Here is a 21318-nt window from a genome sequence, read left to right as displayed (position 1 = left end):
CTAATAACCATGTGACCATATCAAAGGTCCTTTACACATAATATACAACTATACAGACTATGGGGGTACAGTGCAGGTGAGCCCTGGGGACATGCAGGGACTCAAGCTGATAGGACTGTGGGATGCATATCCCATACTGGGACATCACATATATACTATTCTCCAATGACCTTATCATGTGGCTCTTCTCCTTCTTGGTCTTTTAATGCACTGCCTTTTCCTACTGCATCTCATGAGACCCTTGTAAGACTATACCTTCCCAGTGCCTTTCTCTTTTGGCTTTCTACTCATAGATCAATAAGTGTTTTACCCCATTAAACACATGAGTAACTTGTTACCTTGCTGGACATAAACATTCACTTTGAAACCTTTGGGGACTTTAAACCTTGTCCCTTGTAATCTTAATAACCAACCAGAGGACATTGAAGGTGCCAAAGGAATGTTTCTGTGCTTAATAACACCTGTTAATTTTTTTACTATTCCATTTCTTACATTTGCGACCTTTATGTGTTTATAAATCTACAAGACTGATCACAATTCCATATATAAAATATATACTTTATTTCCACTGCATGTAACAGACAATACAATAAGCACGCACACACACACACACACACAATAAAAAAACACAAACCTCAAAATTGGTGACAGACAGACACCCAACAACAAATAAGTAATAATAATATGTGGGTTACTCTTTAACATTGCAGACATTGAACACATGGTACTGCTGGTAGAGTATAGATGTTTATTGACCTTTATGTGTTTTCTTAAAGGGGTATTCCAGGCCAAAATTTTTTTATATATATCAACTGGCTCCGGAATGTTAAACAGATTTGTAAATGACTGCTATTAAAAAATCTTAATCCTTCCAATAGTTATTAGCTTCTTAAGCTGAGTTGTTGTTTTCTGTCTAACTGCTCTCTGATGACTCACGTCCCGGGAGCTGTTCAGTTCCTATGGGGATATTCTCCCATCATGCACAGCTCCCGGGACGCGACATCATCATTGAGCAGTTAGACAGAAAACTTCAGAAGCTAATAACTATTGGAAGGATTAAGATTTTTTTATAGAAGTAATTTACAAATCTGTTTAACTTTCTGGAGCCAGTTGATATATATATATATAAAAAAAGGTTTTGCCTGGAATACCCCTTTAATTTAAATGTAATATTGCCTAACAAATTATAAGGACGTCTAAGGGTACAGCCACGTGTATGTGTAGTGTTTTTGCTGTAGGTTTTATGCATGGAGAACCTGCAGCATTTATACATACCTCCCAACTTTTGTTGAGAGAGAAAATAGGGACAAGCCATGCCCCTACCTGCACCCTCAGCTACACCTCTAACAACTCCCTCAACCACGCCCTTAGTCACGCCTGCACGTGCGGAATGGGAATACATATTTAACAGCAATAATATTGTCAGTCTGTCATCTGAGTTTAGGAGGACCTCCCATACACAGGTGACTGACTGACAACAACCACCATCATTATCACTACAGACCATATAAGAGATTACATACAGTTATATCAGTTGTCTGACAGCAACCCCCATCATTATCACTGCAGACCATATAAGAGATTACATACAGTTATATCAGGTGACTGACAACAACCCCCATCATTATCACTACAGACCATATAAGAGATTACATACAGTTATATCAGGTGACTGACAACAACCCCCATCATTATCACTGCAGACCATATAAGTGATTACATACAGTTATATCAGGTGACTGACAACAACCCCCATCATTATCACTACAGACCATATAAGAGATTACATACAGTTATATCAGGTGACTGACAACAACCCCCATCATTATCACTGCAGACCATATAAGAGATTACATACAGTTATATCAGTTGTCTGACAACAACCCCCATCATTATCACTACAGACCATATAAGTGATTACATACAGTTATATCAGTTGTCTGACAGCAACCCCCATCAGACCATATAAGTGATTACATACAGTTACATCAGGTGACTGACAACAACCCCCATCATTATCACTACAGACCATATAAGAGATTACATACAGTTACATCAGGTGACTGACAACAACCCCCATCATTATCACTACAGACCATATAAGAGATTACATACAGTTACATCATGTGACACAGGTGATGTCTTTTCTGATCAGTATCTTTCACTTTTCTTATTCTGTTCCATCCAGCTGAGGCCGCCTGTAGGTAGCAGATGCCTTTAGATAGATCCCCACCTATAGGCAGCAGACCCCCTGAAGATAGATGACCCCCCCCCCCCCCCCCCCCCCGTTGTTAGCCGTCCCCAAGTAGATTGATGTCTCCCCTGTTGGTAGCAGTCCCTATGTACAGTAGATAGATGTCCCTCCTCCACCTGTTGATAGCAGTCCCTCTGTGGATAGATGTCCCCCTCCTCCACCTGTTGATAGCAGTCCCTCTGTGGATAGATGTCCCTCCTCCACCTGTTGATAGCAGTCCCTCTGTGGATAGATGTCCCTCCTCCACCTGTTGATAGCAGTCCCTCTGTGGATAGATGTCCCTCCTCCACCTGTTGATAGCAGTCCCTCTGTGGATAGATGTCCCTCCTCCACCTGTTGATAGCAGTCCCTCTGTGGATAGATGTCCCTCCTCCACCTGTTGATAGCAGTACCTCTGTGGATAGATGTCCCTCCTCCACCTGTTGATAGCTGTCCCTCTGTGGATAGATGTCCCCCTCCTCCACCTGTTGATAGTAGTCCCTCTGTGGATAGATGTCCCTCCTCCACCTGTTGATAGCAGTCCCTCTGTGGATAGATGTCCCCCTCCTCCACCTGTTGATAGCAGTCCCTCTGTGGATAGATATCCCCCTCCTCCACCTGTTGATAGCAGTCCCTCTGTGGATAGATGCCCCCCTCCTCCACCTGTTGATAGCAGTCCCTCTGTGGATAGATGTCCCTCCTCCACCTGTTGATAGCAGTCCCTCTGTGGATAGATGTCCCTCCTCCACCTGTTGATAGCAGTCCCTCTGTGGATAGATGTCCCTCCTCCACCTGTTGATAGCAGTCCCTCTGTGGATAGATGTCCCTCCTCCACCTGTTGATAGCAGTCCCTCTGTGGATAGATGTCCCTCCTCCACCTGTTGATAGCAGTCCCTCTGTGGATAGATATCCCCCTCCTCCACCTGTTGATAGCAGTCCCTCTGTGGATAGATGTCCCTCCTCCACCTGTTGATAGCAGTCCCTCTGTGGATAGATGTCCCCCTTCTTCACCTGTTGATAGCAGTCCCTCTGTGGATAGATGTCCCTCCTCCACCTGTTGATAGCAGTCCCTCTGTGGATAGATGTCCCCCTCCTTCACCTGTTGATAGCAGTCGCTCTGTGGATAGATGTCCCCCTCCTCCACCTGTTGATAGCAGTCCCTCTGTGGATAGACGTCCCTCCTCCACCTGTTGATAGCAGTCCCTTGTGGTGGCACCGCTGGGAAATTAAATACTCGCTGTAGAGTTCCTCCACAGATCACAGTTGATTGCTTTGTGTCGTAGAAGCCGAATGTTGTACATAATACGATGTTAGGCTTCGTTCTCATTGCCCTCCGACTCCGCTATTTTGGGTTCCATCGGCAATTCCGTCAAAACGACAGGAGCTTAGTGGAGAAAAAAAACAGTGCATGCACTATTTTCTTTCTCTGTAAACTACTGGATCCCCAAAGGACCCCGTTCCGTGTCCGTTCTGTTTCGAGCCGGTTTCAGGGTCTGTTCTGCTCAAGAAAAAAAAAAAGAGCCTACACACCCTGAACAGGACATAAGACAATGTTAATGTGAACTTAGCCTTACAATCTTTACACTGTTAAATGTTTAGAAAAGTTATGTAATGGAAACCTAGGATGCTGAACCATGTAATCTACATAATAATCAGATATGATATAAGATATGGCTGGCCTTTTTATTTATAGAGGGCTTAAACATAGACCGTCAAATATATAAAAATATATAGGAATGTAGACTTAAGCCAGGACCGGCACATCCACCCTGTACTGGAGGGTCTAGATCTCTCCTAAAACTCAAATTAGCATAAAATAGATGGCCTTGTTCACTAGTCGTCTTGGATTTTCTCTTTTTTATTTATACCTCAATGCTCCTGTATTTCTCAGCACAGAGCTGTGAATGATGACTTTCCATAGCATACAGTCATGGCCGCAAATGTTGGCACCCCTGAAATTTTTCAAGAAGATGAAGTATTTCTCACAGAAAAGGATTGCAGTAACACATGTTTTGCTATACATATGTTTATTCCCTTTGTGTGTATTTGAACTAAACCAAAAAAAGGGAGGAAAAAAAAGCAAATTGGACATAATGTCACAGCAAACTCCAAAAATGGGCTGGACAAAATTATTGGCATCCTTAACTTAATATTTGGTTGCACACCCTTAACCATCGATAAGCTTCTTACACCTCTCAGCCAGAATGTTGGACCACTATTCCTTTGCAAACTGCTCCAGGTCTCTCTTCTTTTAAGATCTCTCCACAGGTGTTCATTGGGATTTAGACCTGGACTCATTGCTGGCCACTTCAGAACTGTCCAGATCTGCGACGCAAACCCAGTTTTCTGACACTGGGCTGTATAGTGTGACCCAAAATCTGTTGGTAATCCTCAGATTTCATAATGCCTTACACACATTCAAGGCACCCAGTGCAAGAGGCAGCAAAACCCCAAAACATCATTGAACCTCCACCATGTTTCACTGTAGGTACTTTGTTCTTTTCTTTGTAGGCCTCATTCCATTTTCAGTAAACATTAGAATGATGTGCTTCACCAAAAAGCTCTATATTGGTCTCATCTGTCCACAAGACGTTTTACCAGAAGGATTTTGGCTTACTCAAGTTCATTTTGGCAAAATGCAGTTTTGCTTTTTATGTCTCTGTGTCAGTAGTGGGGTCCTCCTAGGTCTCTTGCCATAACGTTTTATTTAATTTAAATGTCGACGGACAGTTCGCCCAGACACTGATGCTCCCTGAGCCTGCTGGACGGCTTGAATATCTTTGGAACTTGTTTGGGGCTGCTTATCCACCATCCGGACTTTCCTGTGTTGACACCATTCATCAATTTTTCTCTTCTGTCCACGCCCAGGGAGATTAGCTACAGTGCCATGGGTTGCAAACTTCTCTATAATGTTGCCCACTGGACAAAGGCAAATCTAGATAGCTGGAGATGGACTTTTAACCTTGAGATTGTTGATATCTTTCCACAATTTTGGTTCTCAAGTCCTCAGACAGTTCTCTTCTCCTCTTTCTGTTGTCCATGCTTAGTGTGGCACACACAGACACACAATGCAAAGACTAAGTGAACGTCTCTCCTTTTTATCTGCTTTCAGGTGTGATTTTCATATTGCCCACACCTGTTTCTTGCCCCAGGTGAGCTTAACCCCTTAACGACCACAGATGTAAATGTACGTCCTGGTTTGGTGGGACTTCATGCACCAGGACGTACATTTACGTCTTGTGTATTACCATGAGCATCAGAACGGTGCTCGCGTCATACACGACAGGTTCCGGCTGCTAGCAGCAGCCGGGGACCCGCCGGTAATGGACGACTTCCGCGATTGCGCGGATGTCCGCCATTAACCCCTCAGATGCCGTGATCAATACAGATCACGACATCTGCGGCAGTGTGGTATTTTGAATGGATAATCGGATCGTCCGCAGCGCTGCCGCGGCAATCCGATCATCCAGCATGGCGGCCGGAGGTCCCCTCACCTGGCTCCGGCCATCTCCCAGGGTCTTCTGCTCTGGTCTGAGATCGAGCAGGCCAGAGCAGAAGATCACCGCTAATACTGATCGGTGCTATGTCCTATGCATAGCACTGAACAGTATTAGCAATCAAATGATTGCTATAGATAGTCCCCTATGGGTACATAAAAAGTGTAAAAATAAAGTTAAAAAATGTAAAAATAAAAAGTTTAAAAAAAAAAGAAAAATCCCCTTCCCCAATAAAAATTAAAATTGCCCGTTTTTCCCATTTTACCCCCAAAAAGCGTTTTTTTTTTTATAAACATATTTGGTATCGCCGCGTGCATAAATCATAAATGTGTGAACTAACATAATCTAATGTTAATGTTCCCATATGGTGAATGGCGTAAACATAAAAATTTTAAATAGTCCAAAAATGCAGCTTTTTTGTCACATTTTATATAAAAAAAAATGTTTATAAAAAATGTAAACTTTTATACATGCAAATGTGGTATTGATAAAAAGTACAGATTGCGGCGCAAAAAAATGAGCCCTCATATCGCCCTATATACGGAAAAATGAAAAAGTTATAGGTGGTCAAAATAGGGCGATTTTAGATTACTGATTTTGTACAAAAAGTTTTAGATTTTTTTTAAGTGGTACAAAAATATAAAAGTATCTAGCCATGGGTATCATTTTAATTGTATTGACCCACAGAATAAAGAACACATGTCATTTTTACCGTAAAGTGTACAGTGTAAAAACAAAAGCCGTACAATTTATGGTAAAATGAGAGGTTTTATTACAAAGTACAATTGGTCATGCAAAAAACAAGCCCTTATATGGGTCTGTAGATGGAAATATAAAAGAGTTATGGATTTTAGAAGGCGAGGAGGAAAAAACGAAAACGCAAAAATAAAATTGGCCTGTTCCTTAAGGTTAAAATAGGCTTGGTCCTTAAGGGGTTAAAGGAGCATCACATGCTTGAAACAATCTTATTTTTTCACAATTTTGAAAGGGTGCCAATAATTTTGTCAAGACCATTTTTTGGAGTTTAGTGTGACATAATGGCCCTCATTTACTATCGCCAAACCGACGGCATTTGTCGGGTTTATATTGTCGCACATTGTCTGCACCATGGCGCATACAATGTGCGACATGTTGCGACACTAATTCCCGAACGACTCGGCTTGCTGAAAAGCCTAAAAATGGGCGTGCCCCGACAAAAACCTTACTTTCACACACATTTACCAATTTTCCCGACCACATTATTCGGGTTTTGTGTTGTTTTTTAACCGACAGCTGCAAGCTGTTGCAAAAAAACGTGTTCAAGTTTGTGCAAACTATTTCCCAACCAGGGTGCCTCCAGTTGTTGCAAAACTACACCTCTCAGCATGCCCGAACTGGCAAAGGCTGTTTCAAAACAGCTGGAGGCACCCTGCTTGAAAAACACCGAGCAAAGTGTGCAGGGAGAAAAATAAAGCATTAAAATTTTGCTCACCTAGTCCCGGTCCCTGCAGATTCGTCGTCGTGTGTTCTGGAGTTTCCTCTCTTCTTGGTGCAGTAGGACCTTTCCCTTTTCAGCCAATCACTGGCCGCAGTGGTGTCACGTGTCAAGCCAGTGATTGGCTGATGAAGAGAGGTCTTGTTCTGCAGTAATACACTAGGTTTCCCAGGTCCAGTGGAAGATTTGAAATCCGCCCGGGAAACCCAGTGTATTACTGCAGTACAAGAATCTGACAGGGGGGGGAATGTGACAGGAGGGGGTTTGGGAATGTGCTTTCTGTTTGCTGGAGCCATAATCTCATAATATCAATTTCTCACACTCCCACGCTTCTGAGTGGAATGAATTCTGACTGGTATCTTGTCAGAATCCGATAGGGATTCTGCTGCGACACTATAACTCGTATGCGACATTGTGCGGCACTCACATGCGACACATTAGTAAGTATGTGTGAAAAGCCCTAGCTATCAGTGGGAAAAAAGCAAAAATACAACCCGGAAAACTTAGTAAATGAGGGCCAATGTCTAATTAGCTTTTTTTCCTCCATTTTTTTGTTTAGTTCTGACACACAAAGGGAATAAACATGTGTATAGCAAAACATGTGTTACTGCAATCCTTGTCTGTGAGAAATACTTCATTTTCTTGAATAATTTCAGGGGGGCCAACATTTACGGCCATGACTGTAGGACAACACTGATTATTTGTATGCCTGCAGGTGTGGTGAAAACATTTCATGTGGTTTTCAGATATTATGTGTAATGGCTGGCATTTATCATCGTGTGTACACCTTTTTTCTACATTTGGCGCTATTTTGGCGCTAGTGTCTTTTTTTGCACCTTTTTATGCGCCTTTTTGTTTACACAATTCTGCTGTGGGTAACAATCCACTGATTTCGAGTCTGCGCATGATATCGACAGGTTTTATCAACAGCGCCTTTTGTCAAATGGCACAAAAAAGGTGCAAAGCCATTGAAAAGTTTCTAAACTACACCAGCCCAGACTTAGCTTAGCTTTTTGGTGTATGTGAAGAGAGAAATTTCAGAAAATGTGACCTGCACAAAATTTATCAAAGGCCCTGCGACCATTTCATAAATGTGGTGCTCCTACACATTACCAGCACACAAAAAGGTGTAGAAAAATGCTTCACTTACACTACAATGATAAATGCCGGCCGATGTGTTTATTGGTGCTTTGTGTGTATAGTAGTGCCATATCAAGCAGTGACCAGGCAGGAGAAAACATCTCTTAGAAACATCTACTAGATAACAGTCTTATTTAAGAGAAAGCACAGAAAGAAGATCAGATATTCTTGAAGGAGCCTAAGCAAGGTCATAGCAGCTGTCATCTCCAGAGGGACCGATGACCTGGTTAGAATGGAAGTAGTGAAGATGCTATTTTGTGAATACAAGGGCAGGTGGTTAAAAATGTGTGAAGGGATTTTAGTTTGTAAGGATATGTGCATTTTCACTGAACGCTCACAATAAAAACACTGCAAAGTACAATAACTATTAAAAACAGTATGTGCTCGGCAGCACTCCTGTGCTGCACTGGGCAAGGTATTAGCTTAAAATACTATAGTTACACTTAGGGTTGCAGACACCAGTATGTAGTATGAACACATTGGGGGAATTCATCAAGCTGTTACTTACGTACACGACTTACGTACACTGTTTTCCATACAAGTGTTTCTTATGTGTGACACATTTATCATACTATCACAGGGGGGTTGATAAACACTTTTTTAGCATACATACTAGACGCGTTTCAGGGTGTATAGGTAAACCCTTTCTTCAGTAGTCAAGAAAGACTACTGAAGAAAGGGTTTACCTATACATCCTGAAACGCGTCTCGTCAGTTGTGGACTATCACTAAGACTGCACTCGGCATTACAAATTTAATTTCTATGTTGTAAATTTACCTGGATTCTCCATTGTGATCCCACTGGTCCGGTCCGGAGACGATCCTGACGATCTTGCCGCCCCAGTCCATAGCGGACTTCCAGTCCAGAGTGGACTTGCAACGAGCCGGGGCAATCCAAGCACATCCTGCAGGTGCCGGCACTGACGTCACACGCCACTCTCACGAGGTAGAGACATCCATCCCCGGTCTGTTGCAGACCTGACCTCTACGGCGGGACATTCCATCAGCCAGTGACACCTCTACAACCATCCATCCCCGACGCCTGCCAGCGCCGGGACCCGGAGGTAGCCCACCTGCAGTGACCACCTCAGTGCTTTATCCATTTAGCTCCACGGCAGATCCACGCTCTAAGGATCGGTAATGTACTGCAAAACTGCCAGCTATCTGTCTTGATCTAAAGACACTGAAAAACTAGCAACAGCGAACACCAATTGTAACACACTGAACATTGTTACACTTTCATCTATTAAGAGGAACTTGTTACATTGTTTCATACTGCATATATTTTTGCATCCAACCTTCTTTACAGTGAAAAAGACTGATTTGAAGGATACCATCCAGCAACTAAGTGTCTTTACCGGTTTCAGAACATATCAGTACATTTTGTCTTTAACTGTTTCAGTGTATATATATATATATATATATATATATATATATATATATAGTGCATTCTGTGACAGATAATAGTCTCCATATACCAGTGTCAGTCCATGTATATTTCAGGTCAATTCATCTCCCTCCCGCAAGGGGCCCCTTGCGAGGTGGAATTTTTATCAGCCTATTAATTTTTATCAGCTTACTATATTACTATTTTTAATAAAATTATATATCCTATTATAATTGAAGCACGATTCTTGGTTCTTTAATTATAGTTCAAATTAATACATCTGTTATACCTTCCTTGAGGTCTGGGTATTTTTGTCTTTTTGTTTATCTAACTTTTGCACCATAGGTATAGGTGCATTACCCATTTGTCCTCGGTAGGTTATATAATTGTGAGCTGCACATACTCTTCCCTAATTTACAAATCTGTTTAACTTTCTGGAGCCAGTTGAAATATAAAAAAAAAGTTTTTTCCTTCATAACCCCTTTAACACCTGCCAGCTAGCTACTGAAAGACTACAACTCCCAGCATGTCCTCACTGTAAGGGCATGCTGGGAGTTGTAGTCTTAAAACAGTGGGTGGCTGGTGGTTTATGCGGGCAGCCAGTGATAGATGCGAGTGATAGATACGGGCAAGCATGTTAGATGCGGGCGGGACTTTACGCTTCTTTTTCTAAGCCAAATTTTTTTGATGTAGATTTGTGACTTTTTATGCCGTTTACGAGTTTTCGTGCAACTTTTCAACAAAAGTCGCAGTTAGTAAATCTCTGCCTACAGCTGGATTGTGAGAAATCATGCAGCCCGGCGTACCACTAAAAGTCACACAAATATACACCAAAAATCCAGTGTAAATCCCTTGAGAAATTCCCCCATTGTGTTATATATATATATATATATATATATATATATACACACACAGGGTGGGCCATTAATATGGATACACCTTAATAAAATGGGAATGGTTGGTGATTAACTTCCTGTTTGTGGCACATTAGTATATGTGAGGGGGGAAACTTTTCAAGATGGGTGGTGACCATGGCAGCCATTTTGAAGTCGGACATTTTGAATCCAACTTTTGTTTTTTCAATAGGAAGAGGGTCATGTGACACATCAAACTTATTGTGAATTTCACAAGAAAAACAATTATGTGTTTGGTTTTAACATAACTTTATTCTTTCATGAGTTATTTATAAGTTTCTGACCACTTATAAAATGTGTTCAATGTGCTGCCCATTGTGTTGGATTGTCAATGCAACCCTCTTCTCCCACTGATAGCAACACCGCAGGAGAAATGCTAGCACAGGCTTCCAGTATCCGTATACACTGCTATATACAACTATATACACCGCAGGAGAAATGCTAGCACAGGCTTCCAGTATCCGTAGTTTCAGGTGCTGCAGAATGGGCAAAACAAAAAATGGAAAAGGACCCTCAGTTTACGCAGAAGATTTTGTTCAGTGATGAGGCAAACTTTTATGTGAATGGTGAAGTTAACAAACAAAACCACCGCTATTGGTCTGACACTAACCCACATTGGATAGATCCCTCCAAGACTGTTGGAACACAAAAATTGATGGTATGGTGTGGTATATGGGGTACAAAGATAGTGGGGCCATTCTTAATCAATGGAAACCTCAAGGCCTCTGGATATGCGAAATTGCTACATGATGATGTGTTTCCCTCTTTATGCACTGAATCTGGGTTTTTACACCAAGATGGTACACCACCATATTATGGATGTCAGGTCCGAGCATTCCTAGATGAACAGTTTCCTGGAAAGTGGAATGGTCGTCATGTGCCAGTTGAATGGCCCCCAAGGGTTCCCGATCTGACCCCCTTAGACTTTTATCTTTGGGGTCATCTGAAGGCAATTGTCTATGCTGTGAAGATATGAGATGTGCAGCACCTGAAACTACGGATACTGGAAGCCTGTGCTAGCATTTCTCCTGCAGTGTATATAGTTGTATATAGCAGTGTATACGGATACTGGAAGCCTGTGCTAGCATTTCTCTTGCGGTGTATATAGTTGTATATAGCAGTGTATATGGATACTGGAAGCCTGTGCTAGCATTTCTCCTGCGGTGTTGCTAACAGTGTGTGAAGAGTGGGAGAAGAGGGTTGCATTGACAATCCAACACAATGGGCAGCACATTGAACACATTTTATAAGTGGTCAGAAACTTGTAAATAATTCATGAAAGAATAAAGTTATGTTAAAACCAAGCACATCATTGTTTTTCTTGTGAAATTCCCAATAAGTTTGATGTATCACATGACCCTCTTCCTATTGAAAAAACTAAAGTTGGATTCAAAATGGCCAACTTCAAAATGGACGCCATGGTCACCACCCATCTTGAAAAGTATCCCCCCTCACATATACTAATGTGCCACAAACAGGAAGTTAATATCATCAACCATTCCCATTTTATTAAGGTGTATCCATATAAATGGCCCACCCTGTATGTATGTGTATATATATATATATATATATATATATATACCCCTACAGACTATTTAAAAATGTGAAATTTAAAACACCCCATTGATGAAAGTGTTAAATAAGATTAACATTGATTTTTTTGTATTCAGCTTGCTTCCAAGGCTGGCCATACACATGAAATAGCTGTCAGCTAAACAAGTGGTTGATCCCTCTTGATCTCCTGAGTAAGCCACTGTGAAACTCCTGTTTGTAACATCTGCGCTCCGGCCAGACATGCTAGCCGTGAATGCTCTCTTGTCATGTCCCCGCTGCCGGCGGGGCTGGGATTTGCATCGCGGGACGTGCCCACATTTGAATCCTAGCCCATCACTCACCTCCCTGGTCTTCCTGTTCTCGCAGCCCTGGCGCACGTGCCCCCGCCTCCTAGACTGCGCGCAGGAGCTCTTGGATTTAAAGGGCCAGTACTCATTTAATTAAGTGTCTACACCTGCACCCTGTCTTTAAGTATCAGCTCCTCCCTTTGTTCCCGGACAGATCTTTGTTTGTTGCCTTGTGCCCTAGTGAAAGCATACTGTGTTCCTGTGTTCCTGATATTCATGTTCCTGATCCTTGTTCCATTACCTGAACCTGTGCCACCTGCCCTGACCTACTGCTACCTTGACCTCGTCTTGCCAATTTCCTTTTGTGCCATGCCACATCCCAGCTACCTGTGTGGACAAGTCGTGCCAGGGGTAGCGGCCTAGGTGCCGCCTGCCGCAGCAAGACCATCCCGCTTCACTGTGGGTTCTGGTGAAAACCAGTGGCACTTTAGACTCCGCTCCCCGGCACTGCTCACGTCATCATCCACACAGGCCCAGAGGATCCACCACCTGCCGTGACCCGTTACACTATTCTCAAGAACAAACATTTTTGAAAAGGCCACTGAAAAATGAAACAAGCAATCTGATTGGTTGCTGTCATGTCTGTATTGGCCTGCTTGTGTGTGAACAGTTTTATGTTCCCTGGCTAGGGAATAGTTAATGTCTTTGACTTGCTAGCCAATAGCTCTGTTACGCCTAGCGCTCCGGGTCCCCGCTCCTCCCCGGAGCGCTCACGGCGTCTCTTTCCCTGCAGCTCCCCGGTCAGTCCCGCTGACCGGGAGCGCTGCTCTGTCATGGCCGTTGGGGATGCGATTCGCACAGCGGGACGCGCCCGCTCGCGAATCGCATCCCAGGTCACTTACCCGTTCCCGTCCCCTGCTGTCATGTGCTGGCGCGCGCGGCTCCGCTCTCTAGGGCGCGCGCGCGCCAGCTCCCTGAGACTTAAAGGGCCAGTGCACCAATGATTGGTGCCTGGCCCAATTAGCTTAATTTGTTCCCACCTGTTCCCTGGCTATATCTAGTCTCCTCCCTTGCACTCCCTTGCCGGATCTTGTTGCCTTAGTGCCAGTGAAAGCGTTCTTTGTGTGTTTATACCCTGTGTACCAGTACCTTTGCTATCTCCCTTGACTACGAACCTTGCCGCCTGCCCCCGACCTTCTGCTACGTCCGACCTTGCTACTGCCTACTCCCTTGTACCTCGCCTATCTTCTGTATCTTCAGCAGCCAGAGAGGTGAGCCGTTGCTAGTGGATACGACCTGGTCACTACCGCCGCAGCAAGACCATCCCGCTTTGCGGCGGGCTCTGGTGAAAACCTGTAGTGTCTTAGAACCGGTCCACTAGCACGGTCCTCGCTATCCCTCTCTGGCACAGAGGATCCACCTCCTGCCAGCCGGCATCGTGACAGTAGATCCGGCCATGGATCCCGCTGAGGTTCCCCTGCCAGTTGCCTCTGATATCACCACGGTGGTCGCCCAGCAAGCCCGACAGATCGCCCATCTAACCCACCAGATGTCAGAAATGTCCACCATTGTGCACCAACTTCAGTCGCAACTTCATCAGCAATCATCTCCTCCGCCAGCTCCTGCACCCCTTCCGCAGCGAGTGGCCACTCCTAGCCTCCGCCTGTCTTTGCCGGACAAATTTAATGGGGACTCTAAGTTTTGCCGTGGCTTCCTTTCGCAATGTTCTCTGCACTTGGAGATGATGTCGGACCTGTTTCCTACTGAAAGGTCTAAGGTGGCTTTCGTAGTCAGCCTTCTGTCTGGAAAAGCCCTGTCATGGGCCACACCGCTCTGGGACCGCAATGACCCCGTCACTGCCTCTGTTCACTCCTTCTTCTCGGAAATTCGAAGTGTCTTTGAGGAACCTGCCCGAGCCTCTTCTGCTGAGACTGCCCTGCTGAACCTGGTCCAGGGTAATTCCTCCGTTGGCGAGTACGCCATACAATTCCGTACTCTTGCTTCTGAACTTTCCTGGAATAATGAGGCTCTCTGCGCGACCTTTAAAAAAGGCCTATCCAGCAACATTAAAGATGTTCTGGCCGCACGAGAGACTCCTGCTAGCCTGCATGAACTCATTCATCTAGCCACTCGCATTGACATGCGTTTTTCTGAGAGGCATCAAGAGCTCCGCCAGGAAAAAGACTTAGATCTCTGGCCACCTCTCCCACAGTCTCCACTGCAATCTGCGCCTAGGCCTCCCGCCGAGGAGGCCATGCAAGTGGATCGGTCTCGCCTGACCCTGGAAGAGAGGAATCGCCGTAAGGAAGAGAATCTTTGTTTGTACTGTGCCAGTACTGAACATTTTCTGGTGGATTGCCCAATCCGTCCTCCACGTCTGGGAAACGCACGCTCGCACTCAGCTCTCGTGGGTGTGGCGTCTCTTGATGCCAAGTCGGCTTCTCCACGTCTCACGGTACCTGTTCGGATTTCCACTTCAGCCAGCTCTCCCCTCTCAGCCGTGGCCTGCCTGGACTCTGGAGCTTCTGGGAATTTTATTCGGGACTCCTTTGTGAATAAATTCCGTATTCCGGTGACCCGTCTTGTCAAGCCACTCCACATTTCCGCGGTCAACGGAGCCAGGTTGGACTGTACCATACGTTTCCGCACGGAGCCCCTTCTTATGAGCATCAGATCTCACCACGAGAGGATTGAACTTTTGGTCCTCCCCAATTGCACCTCGGAAATTCTCCTTGGACTTCCCTGGCTTCAACTTCATTCCCCAACCCTGGATTGGTCCACTGGGGAGATCAAGAGTTGGGGGTCCTCTTGTTCCAAGAACTGTCTAAAACCGGTTCCCAGTAACCCTTGCCGTAACTCTGTGGTTCCTCCTGTATCTGGTCCCCCTAAGGTCATTAAGGACTCTGCCTGCCACAGGAAATGCCCCTCCCCCCCTCCCAGTTCCATCAGGCAAGCTTCTGTGTCCCCTCATGGCCCTCGTCCTGGTGTCACACTGCCCCGTGCCAGGTCCCGCCCTCTGCCCTCTCTCCCCATTCCTACTCCTGCGGTTCTGCCTGCCGTTGAGGAATCCCTCCATCCTTTCCCGGTGTCCTCATCCCAGGGGAGGCAGTTACCCGATAAAGAGAAGGGGAGACCTAAGGGGGGGGGTACTGTTACGCCTAGCGCTCCGGGTCCCCGCTCCTCCCCGGAGCGCTCACGGCGTCTCTTTCCCTGCAGCTCCCCGGTCAGTCCCGCTGACCGGGAGCGCTGCTCTGTCATGGCCGTTGGGGATGCGATTCGCACAGCGGGACGCGCCCGCTCGCGAATCGCATCCCAGGTCACTTACCCGTTCCCGTCCCCTGCTGTCATGTGCTGGCGCGCGCGGCTCCGCTCTCTAGGGCGCGCGCGCGCCAGCTCCCTGAGACTTAAAGGGCCAGTGCACCAATGATTGGTGCCTGGCCCAATTAGCTTAATTTGTTCCCACCTGTTCCCTGGCTATATCTAGTCTCCTCCCTTGCACTCCCTTGCCGGATCTTGTTGCCTTAGTGCCAGTGAAAGCGTTCTTTGTGTGTTTATACCCTGTGTACCAGTACCTTTGCTATCTCCCTTGACTACGAACCTTGCCGCCTGCCCCCGACCTTCTGCTACGTCCGACCTTGCTACTGCCTACTCCCTTGTACCTCGCCTATCTTCTGTATCTTCAGCAGCCAGAGAGGTGAGCCGTTGCTAGTGGATACGACCTGGTCACTACCGCCGCAGCAAGACCATCCCGCTTTGCGGCGGGCTCTGGTGAAAACCTGTAGTGTCTTAGAACCGGTCCACTAGCACGGTCCTCGCTATCCCTCTCTGGCACAGAGGATCCACCTCCTGCCAGCCGGCATCGTGACAAGCTCCCTGGGTGTGTCTATTTAAAGTTGGCCCAGTCTAGCCTCTGTGCTGGTGTGACTTACTAAGATGCTGCATGAAGCTCTTGGTGAAACACTCTTTGTTTCAGCTTTTAATCTACTATCTCTGTCTTAGCATGCACTTTGTATTTTTGGGTTTTAGCCATGGTTAGGTTGCATGCTTATAGTAGATTTTAAGCTGTGTTTGTTTAGTCAGTTTTAGGATTTGTATGTTCTTTTTGCTATGTGTCTGTTCACACTTTGTTTTCTCTTGTATCCATTTATATGACATTCTGTGTTTTATATTTCTGTTTTTCTACTGGTTCAGTTTCTGACCTCACTGTGGATTTATTATTAATGGCTACTTCATTAGTGGAGTGTCCAGTTTGTGTGTCCAGTGTGAACAGTGTCCTATGTTGCATCCCTGTTACCATTCCATGGGGACTCCTTGTCTACTGGAGGTTTTTTGAGGGATTGCGATTTATCCTGTCTTGTGTTCAGTGTGTACTGTGTCCTATAATTATATCCTTTTGTATCCGTTTTTCTAAGTTGTAACTTGACATTCCTGTTACCTGTCCATGGGGACTCCGTGTTTACTTGAGGCGTTCGGAGGGATTGTGATAATTCTTGTTTAGCGATAGATCCCGTTTACCTGTCCGTGCGGAGTCAGAGGGTATTGTTATTCCTGTGTCTAACAGAGGTTTTTTCTAGGGGATTAAGCTTATTCCTGTTTTGTTCTGGGGTATGTTTAGACTTATCTGTTTTCCTGTCTGGTGTTTTGAACTATATGTTTATTAGTTCTTTATTCAGATCATTGGAGTTCTGTTTATGACCGCTTATCTATAGTGTCCTCTGTTCATGTCCACTGATATAGAGTCCTTTGTACTAACTCTCTGATCTGTGTCCTCTGAACTTAATCTGTTATAGAGTTCTATGTTCCTGTTTTGTTTCTGGTTTGTGACCGACTATTTATTAGTATGTGTATTTAGGCCCCTGCACTTAAGCTCAGGGAGGTATCGGCGCCTAGTTGTCGATCCACCGGTTAGGGTGGATGGGCAAGTAGGCAGGGAGAGCGGTTTTAGGGTCAGTTTAGAGCTCGCTCTCCCTGTCCCCCGGTCAGTCCCTGACAGTTGCTATGGGCAACTTTTCCTCTGGACAGGTTTTGATCATTCTCCCCCTCAGTAGTTAGCCATTCCTGTATTGTAAACCTGACCTGTTTTGTTGGGTTGAGTGCCAGAATTTGTGTCTGCACCAGATAGTGCGGCACAATTTGTGTCTGCGCCAGAATTGGCGTAAAAAAATCAAAAACCTGACCAACTCTAAATTTTACTGAGAAAACTTGAAACGTGGCGTGGTCACTGAAAAGGGGGTGTTTCCCCGATATTTTCCAAAAATCCCATCACATTTACTAAGGTTTCCACAAAAAATTTGGTGGATTTGAGCACTAGAAAATCCCACAGCTAAAGCATGTGTGAAAGTGCAAAATGTAGGGAAACCTTTATAAATACCGTGGAAAAATATATGTTGTGGAAAAAAAAAAACACAAAGAAAACTACACTCTACTCTTAGTTAATCAGGGCCAGTGTGTATCGCTTTTGGATAACTCCTGTACATATGTCCCACTAAGGCAATTGAGTGTACCTACTAGAGGAAGGTATGCTACATGGAACCCCTCTTTTTATTCAGGGCAAAGAGCAGGTCCCACTTTGAGCACCAAGTGTCCATGTATTATTGCTCACTGGCATTAATGGGCATCATGCACACTTCTTGCCCTTCTTATTGCTGGCCTTGCTTTTGTATTTTTGTTTCATGTCATGGTGTGTTGTATGATTTAATTTTGTAGGGGTTTGGATATCTCCTGGCTGGCCATCCCCTCCAAAGTAGGTAATACACATATGTAGGGCAATTAGACACAGGCTGCACGCCAACTTAGCTTTACTGCAACAGTGTGGCCGATTCAAGACATAACTCACAATTTTGTAGAAGTACTCTTCATTCTTTTATTGACTTTTTTCATTTTTCAAATAGAATCGTCTCTCTAGATATAGGTATAGCAGCAATGAAGCAGAAGTTTAAACATTCGCTGTAGCTTCCCAAGTCATGACACAATATTTCAGGGGCGGACCCCCTTATTCCATGAAAAGTCCGCCCCTGAAACGTTGTGCCATGACTCGGGAAGCTACAGCGAATGTTTAAACTTCTGCTTCATTGCTGCTATACCTATATCCAGAGAGACGATTATATGTGAAAAATGAAAATATTGAATAAAAGAATGAAGAGTACTTCTACGAAATCGTGAGTTATGTCTTGAATAGGCCTCACTGTTGCAGTAAAGCTAAGTTGGCGTACAGCCTGTGTCTAATTGCCCTACATATGTGTATTACCTATTGTGCATTGTGGAGTTTTGTGAAGCTCCGAGAGTATGGGCACTGTTATCTATTTGAGAAAAATACAGGAACTCAATTGTATTAAGCATCCCCTCCAAAGTGCGTTACTCCCCCCCCCCCCCCCCCCCACATACTTTTTAATATAGAACTTTCCTCACAGTACTGGGCCTAACATCTACCAAGTCTTAAAACAAAGGATTGTGAAAGCTGCAATGTGCAAGTGATAAACTTCCGCAATACTGTCCACCCCCCTGCCTGTACACCGTATTGATGTAATAAAGAAGAAGTTTTGAAGCTACAGAGTGCTCTATTCTTGATACTCTGCAATTCACTGTTAGATTTTCTTTCTCAACCTTTAGGAGTAATTTAAAAATACATTCTATAGATTTTATAGTTTGTATCTGCAGCATGAAGATGTAGCAGAGCTGAATTGACATATGGGGTTGCATTGTTTTTGCATCCTGATAATGCATTCTTATGTAAAAGCCTGTCTATGCAGTGTACACAACAGTGTACACAACTGTACACAACAGTACTAAAATGCATTCACACCACGTTTTTGCAATACAGTTCCTGTATCAAGTTTCCTCAAAACCGGACTAAACTGTATCAAAACGTGTGTACAAATTTTAACCCGTATACGGTTAAAGGATGTCCAGTTGCATCTGTTTTTTAAGAAAAAAAGTATACGTTTTTAACTTTTCACTCCATTATGAATAAAGTTTCACTTGTTTGATTGAAATTCCAAGAAAAAAAACTGTGCAAAGTCAAAAACCGTATGGTGCAAACCGGATGGAACCATATGCACATAGTGTTGTGTGCGGTTCCCATTGACTCCCATGTTTAAAAAAAAAACGTATACGGTTTAATACGGTTTTTCACGGGACCAAAAACTGTGGTAGGCTACGGTTTTCGGTATGGGAAAAAAAACGGGCAAAACCGTACAAGACGCAAAACGGATGCAACTGGATGCATCATTTGGCATACAGTTTTCAATGGAGAGTCAATGCATATTTTTTTTATATACTGTTCCATACGGTTTTCACATTGAAAATGTATATGGGAAATGTATTGCAAAAGCGTGGTGTGAATGCACCCTAACTGGGGTAAATAGACTGTATTTAGCTGTATAGTAATTTAAAATAGACAGTGGCTGTCAGACCCACAGATTGCAGACCTCTGTTATACAGCATTATCTACATGTATGAATGATGATGTAGTTCAAAGGTGGAAAGCTCTTTTATACAGCTGAACTTAGTTTGATCAATTTTCTTATTTTCAGATTGCCGCGCTTTGTTGCCCCCCATGGCGTACACTTACAGCTCCTCGTCTGCCGCTCCGGTGGGATCCCAGTACTGCGTCTGCAAAGTGGAACTTTCTGTCTCCTGTCAAAACCTCCTCGATCGTGATGTAGCCTCCAAATCTGATCCCTTTTGCGTCTTACTTTTGGAAGTAAATGAAAAATGGACTGAGGTACTGTAATGTCCATCTCTATTATCTAGCATTGAGGAAGTATTGATTATGGTTCAGTCAGTAGCTTCAGTTCTCAGAAATGACTTTATATGAGAGGGATTAAGTGGCTATAACCAGAGTTGTAATGCACTTGAGATTCGGAAGGTGACCTTCTCAATCACTTGCTTTAGTCTTACAGCTTAACATAGATTTTCTGTTTATGCTGTTTATCTTATAATGAACTTGTATTAAACTTGAGGTTCACTTCATATATGATTGTTGTTATATAAATGTTCATGTGACACATAAAGGTGATTTCACTAGAAGGGTTGTCCCATATTCCCTTGTAGAGTATATGGTATATTAGATGGGGAAAGAGCCTCTGCAAAAAGCTACCTCTTTACTGGCGCACTCAACGCCATTGGTAACTTCCGATCATTAAGGATTGAAAACTAGACCTACAATGATCGGCTGATCCTTGGGGTAGCTTTATTCTATAAAGAGTTTGCCAAAATGATTATCCATCTAATTGTACTTATGCTAGGTCACAGAGACACACCAGAAGATGCCATGGGTGAACGTTCTCAAGCTAGACAGGAGAATGTTGAGTTAGTCACAATACTTCAGGGCCTATAGGCAACAGTGGCCATAAAAACAATGGGCCTCTTATTAGTTGGCTTGACATGGATGTGATTACTTTTCATGTTGTCAGCAAGACTGTACAGTGAATTCAGTAATACCAGTATACAGTAAGGGGCAGATTTATTAAAACCTGTCCAGAGGAAAAGTTGCTGAGTTGCCCATAGCAACCAGTCAGATCGCTTCTTTAATTTTTTAAAAGGCTTCTGCAAAATGAAAGAAGCAATCTGATTGGTTGCTATTGGCAACTTTTCCTCTGGACAGTTCCTAAGCTCCATTTTTACATGGCCGACAGGGTATGATAGCGAGTACGATACTAAGCTTTTACATGTTCAATGAATTGTGTGGTCAGGTCTTAACCCCTTAAGGACTCAGGGATTTTCCATTTTTGCACTTTCGTTTTTTCCTCCTCATCTTCTAAAAATCATAACGCTTTCAGTTTTCCACCAACAGACTTTTATAAGGGCTTGTTTTATGCACTACCAAATTTAC

The 21318-nt window shown here is 44.0% G+C and overlaps 1 protein-coding gene across 1 annotated transcript in view; it reads left to right on the top strand.

The window, feature by feature from the left end:
• CPNE2 (copine 2) overlaps positions 1-21318 on the top strand; it is a 161193-nt gene that overhangs the window by 59754 nt on the left and 80121 nt on the right. The window contains exon 2 of the mRNA XM_056526169.1: positions 20018-20208. Within this exon, the coding sequence (XP_056382144.1) occupies positions 20041-20208 (168 nt within the window). The 5' untranslated portion in view covers positions 20018-20040. The remainder of the gene's footprint in view (positions 1-20017; positions 20209-21318) is intronic.

This window comes from Hyla sarda, chromosome 6, assembly GCF_029499605.1.
Source record: "Hyla sarda isolate aHylSar1 chromosome 6, aHylSar1.hap1, whole genome shotgun sequence".
NCBI classification, from domain to species: Eukaryota; Metazoa; Chordata; class Amphibia; order Anura; family Hylidae; genus Hyla; species Hyla sarda.
Note: the sequence above shows the minus strand (reverse complement) of the source record. Positions and strands in the feature narration are given on the sequence as shown.